At 50.9% G+C, this 12,901-nt stretch overlaps 1 protein-coding gene across 9 annotated transcripts in view; it reads left to right on the top strand.

The window, feature by feature from the left end:
- The first annotated feature begins 2,100 nt into the window (after positions 1 to 2,100).
- CAMSAP3 (calmodulin regulated spectrin associated protein family member 3) overlaps positions 2,101 to 12,901 on the top strand; it is a 24,927-nt gene continuing 14,126 nt past the window's right edge. For 5 of the 9 annotated variants that reach the window (XM_084763573.1, XM_084763572.1, XM_084763575.1 and 2 more), the window contains exon 1: positions 2,102 to 2,414. In XM_084763573.1, coding sequence (XP_084619699.1) covers positions 2,267 to 2,414 — 148 coding nt within the window. In that variant the 5' untranslated portion in view covers positions 2,102 to 2,266. Of the gene's footprint in view, positions 2,415 to 12,901 lie in introns of all 9 variants that reach the window. The other 4 variants (XM_084763578.1, XM_084763577.1, XM_084763576.1 and 1 more) reach the window with 3 other exon arrangements.

The raw sequence follows: 12,901 nt of genomic DNA, 5'->3' as shown, positions 1-12,901 counted from the left end.
AAAACAGACTATATGTGCAAAAATTACACACCTAGATATAATTACTCACATACACATGGCCCCATGGATACAACCACACCCACACACTCACATACAAACCCCTACAGACCCAATGTATTCTTACCTACACTTGGTCAGAGCCCTCCCTCAACAAATACTGCAGATACCAAAAGTACACATGAGGACATTTGCAGTGCACCTTGCTCCTGCCTAAATACACCCACTCAGTATCTCCACCATCTTCCTGCCTTGACAGAATCAACAATCACACCCATATATGACAGAGCTACACATACACACACACCACACACACACACACACACACACACACACACACACACACACACACAAATATACACTGCCCCCATCCTGTTTAGTCTTAGGACACAGAAGCTTGTATAATAAAAATCTTTGGTTTTACTTATTTATTGAGTCTTATAAGTTGACTTTGAGCTTGCACAATTTTTTTTTCCTCCACTTTCCATGTGCTTTGATTACAGGCATGTGCTACCATGCCTAGTTTACGTGGTGCTGTGGATGGAACCGAAGGCTTTGTGCATGCCAGACAAGCACTCTACCAACTGCAGAACAGCCACAGCCCTGTAATACAAACGGTTGTATATACATGTGTGAAACAGACGCCTTTAACACAGATGCCCTATGGACAGAGATGGTCACTTGAATCCCCTCACAGGTACTCTCAGACACAAGAGTACAAACACGTTCTTTTACTTTTTAAATTAAGACAGGGTCTCGGTATGGAGTGCTGGCTGGCATAGAATTCACTCTAAAAACCAGGGTAGCCTCAAACTCATAGAGACCCACCTGCATATGTATGGGGCCAAGACACCCTTTCTGTTTGTTGGTTTGTTTGTTTTTCAAAGCAAGGTTTTTCTGGGTAACATTGGCTGTATTGGAACTCACTTTGTAGACCAGGCTGGCGTCGAACTCATAGAGACCTGCTTGCTTCTTCCTGAGTGCTGAGAGTGTATGCCACCATCACCTGGTTTATTTTTGTTGTACATTTTTGTTTGGTTGGTTGGTTTTTGTTTTGGTTTTTTTCCCCCCTGTAGCCTTGACTGTCCTGGACTTTGCTTTGTAGACAAGACTGGCCTCAAACTCACAGTGATTCCCCTGCCTCTGCCTCCCAGACAATGTTGTTGTTGTTGTTTTTCGAGACAGGGTTTCTCTGTATAGCCTTGGCTGTCCCGGACTCACTTTGTAGATCAGGCTGGCCTCGAACTCACAGTGATCTGCCTGCCTCTGCCTCCCAAGTGCTGGAATTAAAGGACTGCACCATCACTCTTGGCACAGCTTGTACAATTTTTTTTTTTTTTTTTTTGGTTTTTCAGGACAGGGTCTCTCTGTGTAGCCTTGGCTGTCCTGGACTCGTTTTTTAGACCAGGCTGGCCTCGAACTCACAGTGATCCGCCTGCCTCTGCCTCCCGAGTGCTGGGATTAAAGGCGTGCGCCACCACGCCCGGCGCTTGTACAATTTTTAAAGTCAATTTTTCTTCATTTAATTAGTGAAAGGTCATGCCGTGGAGGTCGGAGGACAGCTTTCAGGAATCCGTTTTCGAATCCTACCAAGAAGGTACCAAGGACTGAATTTAGGTCTTCAGGCTTGTCAGTAAATTCATTTACCTACTGAGCCAAGTCTTGACCACCTCGAGCCACCATTCCTGCATCCACACAATCAGAAACAAGTGCGTCTACACGTACTCAGCAGGCGGCTGAGCCAAGGAGCATACAGGTGCTCACTCACTGACCTGAGTGTGGACACAAGCTTGCATGGACACCCATGACTGAGGGTCCCTCAAGCCTCTTCAGGATTCAGGCGTGAGCAGGAACACACACACACAGACAGACAGACACACACACGCACGCACGCACGCATTCGTACACATGCACACGCGTTCCTCTGCAGCCCTTCCCTCCTTCGCCATCGCCGCCGCCCTATGCAGCAGGAGGACCCATAGAAGCATTGATGTCCATGGGGACCTTGGGGACCCAGGGGACCTGAGAAAACTGAGTCCAATCCAGGGGGCGGGACGCACCTGGGCTCCGCCCCGGGGCGGGGTCGACGCAGCGTCGCCAGCGCGCTCGGCCGCACCTGGTTCAGCGGCGCCTCAGCAGCTTTATTAGCAACAGCAGCAGCAGCCGCCGCGGCAGTAGGGGACCGTGGTGGCGGCGGCTCGGCAGCAGCGCACTGCAGCTCAGCCCTTCGGAGCGCGCGGACTCGAGCCGCCGCAGCCCCGGCGTCGCCATGGTGGAAGCGGCGCCCGCGGGGTCCGGGCCACTGCGGAGGACTTTCCTGGTCCCCGAGATCAAGTCATTGGACCAGTATGATTTCTCTCGAGCCAAGGCGGCGGCGAGTCTGGCGTGGGTGCTGAGGGCCGCATTCGGGGGAGCAGGTAACCCGAGGGCCTTTGGGAAGGGGACAGGGGAGCCAGGCTGGGGCGCGGCAGGTGCGGGGGGCGGGGCGCCAAGCCGGGGCCGTGGGAACAATAGCATCGGGGCTGCCCAGGGTCCCCGAGCTCTCGGTCTCTGCTAAGCTGGGCCTCCAAGCTTCCTGCTCGGCCCGGGCCCTTGGACTTTGCCCGCACGGGTCGTTGGAACGCCGACGGGGGTGGGGCCCGCCTAGCAGCTGTGCGCCAAGGGACCCCGGGATCAGAACCCCCAGGTGAGCAGGGGCGGGGTCTGTAGGCCAATTTTGGGTGTGTGGGGGGAAGGGTCGTCTCCTGGTAGAATTCTCGGCTTCCCGTTTCCCCATTCCCACTCCTCAAACCCTAGGGCCTGACTGCACAGCCAACTCCCCTTTCACACACATCAGAAGCCTGTGAGGATTCCCTCTATCCCCTACCCCCACCCCAACACCGTGGCTTGGACTCCCCAAGGAGCGTTTTTTAAGAGCTCAGATCTACATATCTACAGCTTTGTGACTGGGGCGGACACACACACCCTGTATTGGCTCTGTCTGCCATGCCTGTGGCCAGAGTCGGAGGAACCTCTGGGAACCCCCCTCTCTTTTCGTCTAGATGGCCCTACTAAAGGCTGGCAGCTGTGTGACTTACTGCCTCATTTTCTGGAGGGTTCAGGTGGGCATACATTGGCTCATCCAGCATGTGTCCTGGGGTGGCAGCCCCGGGCTGGGAGGCCTTCTCTTATTGGAGCCAGCCTTTCTGTACTCCCTTCCCCATGCCCATGGGCTTGAAGGACTAGGACCATGCCTACTGGACAGGATGAGGGGGGTGGATTTTCAGACCTGGGAAGGCTCTCCAAGTCCTGGCTTGGGCAGCTTCAGCCACCACGGGCCAGAGCTGGGAGGCCTAGCCTGGCCTTGGGGAAAACAGGGGTTAATTAAGGTCTAGGCCTTCCTGGGAGCAACAGCAGCAGAGGGGAGAGGGGAGCTGTGTGTGTGTGTGTGTGTGTGTGTGTGTGTGTGTGTGTGTGTGTGTGTGTGTGTGTTGGTGGTGGTAGTGGTAAATGCCCTGCCTTCCTACTGATCTTGGCCCTGACTGGGTGCAGCCCCTCCCCCGGCTCCGTTGCCTTCCCAGACCAACCTGTTCTGGGTGTGAGTCTCCTATGAGAGCTGTCCATCAGTGGCTTCTACCCAATCCTGGCTTTGCCACTTTCTCCTAATCTCTCTTTCTGCACCCTTTTCCCTGTGTGGCCAGCTGGCTCTGACACCTGCCCACCCCCCAAGGATTTGCTAGAGAAAGAAAAGATTGGGGAGTTGGGACCTGAGTCCCAGCCCCTCGCGCGGCTGGCAGTAATTAGATCAGAAAGACTGGCTTTGTGAGCTTTTTCATTTTAATTTATTATGATGATGTGTATGTGTAAGTGTGGGTGTGCACCACAGCACGTACATGGAGGTCAGAGAACAGCAACAAAAACAACAACAACAACAAAACCACCCCACTTCTTTCCTTGCCACCTTCATGTGACATCTGGACACCTAATTGAGGTCATCAGGTCTTTCCACGTAGGCATCTCTACCCACTGAGCAATCTTGCCATCACAGGAGCCCAACCTTTGTTAAGTCATAGATGACTGAGTCCCAGCCCCTCCACAGTGTGGAAAAAATAATTCAGATTCTCTGAACTTCTGCTTCATTTTCTATTTAAAACAAACCAAAAAAGTAGGTCTGTCCACCTATGTATCTGTGCCTGAAAACAAATAGAAGTTGCTTGCCGGTGTCGATAAGAGTGGTTTTCAACCTCAGTACTTTAAAAAAAATTACACTTATTTATTTATTGGTGTATATGTGTGTGGCCATATATGTGGAGGCCAGAGAGCAGCATGGGTCCTGGGGTCAAACTCAGGTCATTAGACTTGGCAAGCACCTCCATCTGTTGAGCCATCTTGCTAGCCTGAGACCCCCCAGTACTTTTTGGGCCAAGTTCTTGAGAGGTAAAATAATTGTATTTTGTGGCACAAGACATAGCTTGACGGGTGTTCATTGTGGCAGCTGCTGCGACTGGTGAGAGTGTATTTCATTGGCCAGAGGACAGTGCAGACATTACTGTGTAAGTTTACGGAAGGGAAGGGATGCCCTTTGAGGGGGACCTTCATGCTCAGAGTCACCCATTTCTGTTCCTGTTGATTAGCCCCCTCCACTGTGTAACACTGCTCAGTGGCGGCAGCCGCCCCCAGGGTCAAATTCAAACTATCATCTGCCTGTCTCTCTCCCAAACAAGGACTGGGGGGTGGGGTGGGGTGGTGGAGAAAATGACGGGGAACAGAACTAAGCTGGATTGACTTGAAAAATATGTTTGTTTATTGTGTGTATGCCTCTGGGTACCACAGGGTGAGTGTGGAGGTCAGAAGACAAGTTGTGGGTGTTCACTCTCCTCTCGCCATGTAGGTTTCAGAGACAGAACTCAAGCTGTCAGGCTTGGTAGCAAGTGCCTTTACCAGCCAAACCATCTCTCTCTTCCTGGTGGTGGCTTTTTTTTTTTTTTTTTAATTTAAATTACCAGCACTTGGGTTGGAGCCTAGAGCCCTATGCTAGCAAGTCCTCTCCAGCTGAGCTATGACCCCAGCCTCTTTTTCCGGGGAGTCATAGGGAGGCCTTTTACCAGTGAACCACGCCTGGGAGCCCCTCTCTGGTAGATTGCAGGCAGGTGTTCTACCTCTGAGCCCCACAATTAGCCCCTCCCTGGTGGCTTCCAGGGTTCTGCTGAGCCATATCCCCAGGGTTCCTTTTTATTTTACAGTTTGAGACAGGGTCTCACTAAGTTGCCCAGGGTGACCTGTGCTCTCTCACACTATAGCCCAGGCAGGCTTTGAACTTTTTCTTTCTTTCTCTCTCCCTCTTTTTTTTTTTTTTCCTGAGACAGAGTTTCTCTGGGTAGCCTTGGCTGTCCCTTGTAGACTCACTTTGTAGACTAGGCTGGCCTTGAACTCACGGCAATTCACCTGTCTCTGCCTCCCAAGTGCTGGGATTAAAGGTGTGTGCCATCATGCCCAGCTCTCCTTTCTCTGTTTTTTATTTTTTAATTTTTAAAAAATTTTAAAAATTATTTATTTATTATGTATATAATACTCTGCCTGCATGTATACCTGTGACCTAGAAGAGGGCATCAGATCTCATTATAGATGGTTGTGAGCCACCGTGTGGTTGCTGGGAATTGAACTCAGGAACTCGAGAAGAGCAGTCAGTGTCCTTAACCTCTGAGCCCTCTCCTTTCTCTTAAAAAGCAAAGCAAACCAAACTATTTATTATTGTTTGTGTGGACATGTGTGCCATACAAGACATGTGGAGGTCAGAGGACAACTTTCAGGAGTTGGTTCTCTCCTTCCATCTTTGTGTGGGTTCTGGGCATCACACTCGAATCACCAGGCTTTCGTGTTTAAGCTCTTTTACCTGGTGAAGCCGTCACACTGGACCCCAGCTGTGAGCCTCCTGCTTCAGCCTGGTGATTTGCTGGGTTGACAGGTTTATGCCAGCAAGCCCTGCAAACTTAGGGTTCTTTACAGATGCCTTTCAAGAGGCAGGGTAATGCTGGGGTGCTTAGGGTGTGGAGGAGATGCTGGAAGAGATCCAGGAGAGTGATCCAGGGGATGGGCACCAAATTAGATCCTGGATACCTACAGTGGCAAGACCTGGTGTGGTCCAAGCAGCTGGGCCTGCAAGGGAAATGTCCCAAGATCTTCCAGAGAGAGAGAGAGAGAGAGAGAGAGAGAGAGAGAGAGAGAGAGAGAAGAGAGAGAGAGAGAGAGAGAGAGAGAGAGAGAGAGAGAGAGAAAGGGGTGCTCCCCTGAGAAGCAGACTCAAAGGCCACCAAGGAAGGGAGGAGCCCCTGTATGCAAAGGACTTTCTGAAGGAGAGCATGATGTTCCCCATGGTGGCTGGAGGTCAGAGCCAAAGGCTACAGAGTATCCTGCAGAAGGAAGGCCTCTCACACCAAGATCTGAGGGCACTGGGGAGACAGAGGTGTCTGAGGACCAACAAGACCAGACAGGCAGTGAGCTGAGGCTTGGGGAGGGGTGGTTCTGGTGTCCCCCAAGGCACGGGGGTGAGGATTGCAGGCTGGTGGGCTCAGGGGAGACAGACCTGAGATAAGAAAGGGTTCTGTGTATGTCTGAGAAATACCAGATGCCATGCCTTAGGCCTTGAGAATATGAGAGAGGTGTGTGAGGGAAACTGGTTTCATCACGCTCCACCATTTACTGGCTGGCTGTGTGATCTTGGGCCAGTTAACTTAGCTCTCTGAGCCTTGGTTTCCTTGTCTGTACAGTGGCATTAGAATAAATGTCTTAGGGGCTAGGAATGTAGCTCAGTCCTACTGGAGACAAGACCTTATTTACCAGGACAACAACAAAAGTATGTTTTAGGATTAAACACACAGAAGGTCATGGGATGGATAAGTATTAGCTGTGTTCTAGAACTGTTCTGTCCAGTAGGGTTGGGCTTAGCCCCCATGTGGTTCTTGAGCACTTGAAATGTTGCTGGTAGAATCCAGATGTGCAGGTAATGTAAACACTGGAGCAAAAGTATGTTGGTGCACAGCCTGTCATTCAAACAGTTGGGAGGCAGATGCAGGAGGATCATGGGTTCAAGGCCAGCCTGGGCCACATAGAGATGCCCTGTGAAAGCAACAAAACAAAAACAAAAGGAAAACACCAGAATGTGGTTTGGATATGTGGCTTAGCAGAAAGAATGCTTGCCTCGCATGCAGGAAGCCCGACTATGCATTGCAGGCCACACCTGTCACTCTAGTGCTTGGGAGTTACAGGCATGAAGATCAAAGTTCAACTTTATCTTCAGCTGCGATGAGAGTTTGAGGCCAGCTTAGGCTGCAAAAGACCCTATCTCAAAAGAAAAGCAAGACCACCCGTCAACTAGCCTGTTAATGATTTGCTACTTATTATGTATTGAGCTGAATAAACTGTCATCAAGTTAATTTCTTTGTTTCTACTTTTAAGTTAGTTAGTTTGTTTTATTTTTCAAGACAGAGTTTCTCTGTGTAGGCTTGGCTGTCCTGGACTCACGCTGTAGATCAGACTGGCCTTGAACTCTCAGAGATCTGCCTGCCTCTGCCTTCCAGAGCGCTGGGATTATAGGTGTGTGCCGCCACACCTGGCTCAACTATTTTATATTAATAAAATTTTTAGCACATTGATTTAGTGTATGCATGCTATGTACATGCCATGTGTATGCCATGATGTGTGTTGCAGGGTCAGAGGACAACTATTTTCAGGGGCCAGTTCTTTCTTTTCACCATATGGGCACCACAGATTAAACTCAAGTTTTGTTAGGTTTAGTGTCAAGGGCCTTTATCTACTGGGCCATCTCCCTAGTTGCTTTCGTCTTGTTCCGTTTACATAGTGTGAACTATAGAGTATAATACTATCTCAGAACTCACCAAGCTGGCCTTGAACCCCTTCTCCCGTTTCAGCCTTCCAAAGGTTGGGGTTGCAGGCACGAGTTGCCTCATCTGGCAGCTCTACCTATCTGTAACAGTCTCAGTATATAGCCCGGGATGGCCTTGAACTTGTGACCCTCTTGCCTGCTTCCCAAGTATGGCACCATGCCCTGCTGGCTGTCTCTACAGTGAAGGAACATGGCCCTGACAGTCATGAGTAGTGACCAGGGATTGTTGGTAAGCCTCATACTGTACTACCCTTCATCCCCTCACCCCAGATGCCAGGAGAGTGGAAGGTCACTGGTGTAGAGTGAGTGCTTGATGTGCATGCGAGATGAGGGGTGTAGATGTACCTCAATCCACAGAGTGCTTGCTTAGCATGCTCAAGGCCTCCAGTTCAATCTCCAGCAACACAGAAACTAGTTGTAGTGATTTTGGATCCCCGGAACCCTGGCATTGGTGAGGTGGAGGCTGAATTGGAAATTGAAGTTCATCCTTGGCTACATAGCATGTTTGAGGCTAGCCTGGGCTACATGAGACCCTGTCTCCAAACAAAAGTCAGTGAGGAGGGATTCTAAGTCGTCGTCGTCTCCCCACCCCCACCTGCTCTCTTTTTTTTTTTTTTTTTTTCTTTTTTCTTTTTTTCAAGACAGGTTTTCTCTGTAGCCTTGGCTGGTCCTGGACTCCCTTTGTAGACCAGGCTGGCCTCAAACTCAGTGGTCTGCTTGCCTCTGCCTCCCAAGTGTTGAGATTAAAGGTGTGCGCCACCCACCACTCCCTGGCTCTGGGTCATTTTTCCTTCCTCAGAGGAAGTCCTTATATTTTGCTTTCAGGACAGAAAGTGCTTGTGGCTGAGCCTCACAGAGGGCAGGGGGTCGGGGGGTGGGGGTGGGCACTGGGGAGTGGAGAAGGGTCAGGATTTGTGTGATAATAGGGGGCTGGGCGCCGCATGGGCAGGTAAAGGCTAGGAAGATAGTGACTTATCACTAGAGTGGGGGAGGGTAGTGGGAGATGCCAGGGTAGCAGAGCAGCAGGACACATCCGGGTCTGCAGCAGGTGGCAATCAGACGGCCACACTAGCCTTCACAAGGTGGGGGCGGGGCTTGTCCCTTTGGAATAAGATAGCAGGAAGAAGGGTTCTGGAAGGAGGTACTGGGCACAGAGCCCAGGTGCATTGTGGGCCCGTGGGTGTGTGTTTGCCTGGCTGCTGTTGGCCTTGGGGAGGCTAGGAATGGGAGAACAGAAGCTGGGTCTAGGACGGAAGCCAGGGCAGGGAGGTTGAGGCAGAGAAAGTGATAGGGCAGTGGGGGGGCAGGGAGCAGGGAGAGGTGAGAGTGAACGGAAAAGCATGGGCTCTCAAGACCAAGTTAGCACAAAGGAGATTTGTTTGCCCTGGAGGGACAGAGGGCAGGAATAAGGGACAAAGACAGGAGTTGGAGAGGGAGAAGGGAAACAAAGGAGAAGAGGAAAGGGATGTTTGTCCCAGAGGCGAGTGGGACAAAGGATTGTCTCTGAATAGAAAGGAAACAGACGTGGCCCATAGGCAAATGGCAGTTTATAAAGGTAAAGAGGGGAACCGTGTTTTAGGATGAGGTGTTTAATTTTCACTGGACAGGTTAATTGGGGCGGCCACAGGGGGCTTTGATAGCTGTACTTCAGGGATCGCTGGACCTTGGTAGTCAGCCTCAGGAGGAGGAAGTGGCCAAGTAAGGGAACAGACCTCCGGGGCTGGCTCCGGGAATGTAATCTAAGGGTTTTTAACGCGGCAGAGGGAATCTGGGAGAAGAGCAAGGCCTGCCCGAGCCTTGGTCACTATGTTCAAGCTGCTCAGAGTACCTTCCGTAAGCCTTGAAAATCTTTATTTTTCTTTAAAGCTTTTTTAAAAAATTACATCTTTAGCCAGGCGATGGTGGCGCATGCCTTTAATCCCAGCACTCGGACAGCAGAGGCAGGCAGATCGCTGTGAGTTTGAGGCCAGCCTGGTTTACAAAGCAAGTCCAGGACAGCTAAGGCTACACAGAGAAACCCTGTCTCGAGAAAAAAAAAACAAAAAACCAAAAATAACAAAATCACTTCTTTAAAAAAAAATGTGTGTGTGAGCATATGCCTGTTGTGGCACACAGGTGGAGGTCATGTGTTGGTTGGTTCTCCCTTTCCATCACGTGCATCCTGGGCCTCAAGGTCGGGCCTTGAGGTCGGACAAGTGACAACTTGAAAATGCCTCCTCTTTGAAGGAGCAGAGCTAAGGAGCGGGAGCTGCGCTTGACTCTCCATAGGAGTGCAGTCCTTAGCGGGAGGGTCAAGTGTGGTTTTAGGGAATGGGGAAGATGTGGCAAGAAGGGGTTTCTGTTCGTGATGCCAGGTCCTCGGGTCAAGTGGCCTCTTGGGAGCCGGACTTTGAAGAATGAATGGTCACGTCTGATGGAGTTCGTTCTACCTCAGAGCACTTCCTTCAGCATCTTCCCTCACCTACTGCTTTTCCACACGTGTAACAGCTGGTCTGATTGAAGTAGGGATTGAGGCAGTTGCTGACCAAGTCACCATAATTAGTCACCTCTCCTAACCTCTGGAGTTCTTCCTGGTCTTCTCCTCCTCTTAACATACACCTTGTTCTGTGCCGGTTTCAGACACATTTATATACAATGTATTTTTTATTCCACCCTCTGTCAACTTCCCTCCCGGACTCTCCCTGTTTGGTTTCGTGGTGGTTGTTGTTTTAAGCAGGGCCTCTCTCTCACCAAGGCCTGGCCCAACCTGAGACCCAGCCCCATGGGAGAGAGCCAACCCATGGCACCATTAGCCGTACTCTGCTATGCTTACAGACAGGAGGAGCCTAGCGTGGCTGTCCTCCGAGAGGCTCCACCCAGCACTGGATCGAAGCGGATGCTGAGACTCACAGCGCGTAGGGAGTCTTGTGGGAAAGGGGAGGGAAGGATGGAAGGACCTGGAGATAAAGAAGACCAACAGAGCTAACTAGCCAGGGCCCAGAGGGGCCTTGTGGACTCTAAAGCACCAACCAAGGACCATGCATAGGCTGGACCTAGGCCCCCCCCACAGATGTAGCCAATGGGCAGCTTGGGCTTCATGTGGGTCCCCTGGTAAGGGGAGTGGGGGTTATGTCTCTGACATGGACTCTGTTGACTGTGTTTTGGTCACTAACCCCCTGTTGTGGCTGCCTCTCCAGGCCACATTCAGTCCTGATGCAACTGGATTAGCAGGGGTGGGGTTGGTGGAAGGGCTCCCCTTTTTTTCTGAGGAATATGGGAGGGGGGGGGATGAGAGAAGAGAGAAGGGAGGGTGGGACCGGAAGGAGGGGGCTGTGATCGGGATGTAAGGTGAACAATTAATTAGATAAATAATTAATTAATTATGAAAGAGCCTCTCTTTGTAGTCCAGGTTGGTTGGGAAGTTAATATCCCCCCCCCCACCCCAAGTTGGCCTTGAGGCTGCGGAAGTTCTCCTGCCTCAGCCTCTTCCTGAGTGTCGAGATTACAGGGTGTTGCCTGCCATACCTAACTGGTTTTTCCCATGTAATTTTATTATAGTTGTGTGTGGTGATGGTGGTGGTTTGCTTGGGGTAAAGCATGCATGGAGGTCAAAGGATAACGTGGTGGAGTTAGTTCTTTCTTCCCACTTCTCCATGGGTTCTGGAGATTGGCCTTTTACTTTATCAGCAAGCACCTTTACCCACTTAGCCATCCCCTTACCCTCCCGTTTTATTTCTGTGTGTGTATGTGCGTATATGGGGTGTCCATGCCATGGCATATATATGGAGGTCAGAGGCTGACTTGTGGGGCCTGGCTCTCATCTTCTACCGTGTGGGTCTTGGGGATGGAACTCAGGTTGTGGCAATGTTGAGCTATATTATCAAGCACCTTGGGGCTGGAGAGATGGCTCAGTGGTTAAGAGCGCCGCCTGCTCTTCCAGAGGTCCTGAGTTCAATTCCCAGCAACCACATGGTGGCTCACAACCATCTCTACAATGTAATCTGATACCCTCTTCTGCAGATAAAGCACTCATATGCAATAAATTAAATAAATAAATCAAGCACCTTTTTTTTTTTTTTTTTAAGATATGGCCTCACTGTAGTTTTGGCTGGCCTCGAACTCAGGCATAGACCCTCTTGCTTCCCTCTGCCTCTCAAGTGCTGCAATCACAAACATGGACCAGCATACTCAGCTCTTGGCCGGCCCTTTGAGTCAGGGTGTCACGCACAAACTGCACTGCTTCATAGCCTGGGCTGGTGTGAAGCTCGTATCCTTCCTCCGTTTCCCGAAGCTAGGATTACAGCTGCGCCTGCTAGGCCTGCCTCTCCTCTGTACCATTTGAGAATAGTTTTCCTGGCTGACCTCAGTATCCACTCATCAAAGCCCCCACACGCCTCATGCTCTCTGCTTTGACAAGTGTCCCCAAGGCCTGGCCTTGGTTTGCTCAGAGTATGTGCTTTTCTGCCTGACTTTGCCTTGTGTATCCTGTCAGGCAGCCGCACAGCCACCCCAGCCACTGAGATGACAAGAGGATATATACAGTTTACTTCAGGCCTGAGTATGAGTCTCGGTCCTGGCATTGGAGACTGATGGGAGCCTTAGTCTGGGTCCCTTTCCTTCCCCGGGCATTTTCTGTAATGTTAGTTCCCATCCGTACAACAAAGTTTCCATAGCCTAGTGATGGGCCTTGACGGTGCCTGAGAAGCACGTGAGACGCTCTGGCTTCTGTCCCCAGCGGGGCATACACTGGGTGTGGGGGGTGCATGCCTATAAATCTTAGGAGTCTGGAGGTGAAGGTGGGAGGGTCAGAAATTCAAGGTCATTCTTAGCAGTTTTGAGGCCAGCTTGGGATACCTGAGACTCAATCTCCAGAAGCTAGACAAAGAGGGACTGGGGGTGAGGGAGGGGGGCTGGAGAGAGAGATGGCTCAGAGGTTAAGAGCACTGACTGCTATTCCGGAGCGCCTGAGTTCAATTCCCAGCAACCACATGGTGGCTCACAGCCGTCTATAATGGTGCCCTCTACTGGCCTGCAGGGGTACAT

Source organism: Acomys minous (assembly GCF_964271855.1).
Source record: "Acomys minous genome assembly, chromosome: 16".
Classification (NCBI taxonomy): domain Eukaryota; kingdom Metazoa; phylum Chordata; class Mammalia; order Rodentia; family Muridae; genus Acomys; species Acomys minous.
Note: the sequence above shows the minus strand (reverse complement) of the source record. Positions and strands in the feature narration are given on the sequence as shown.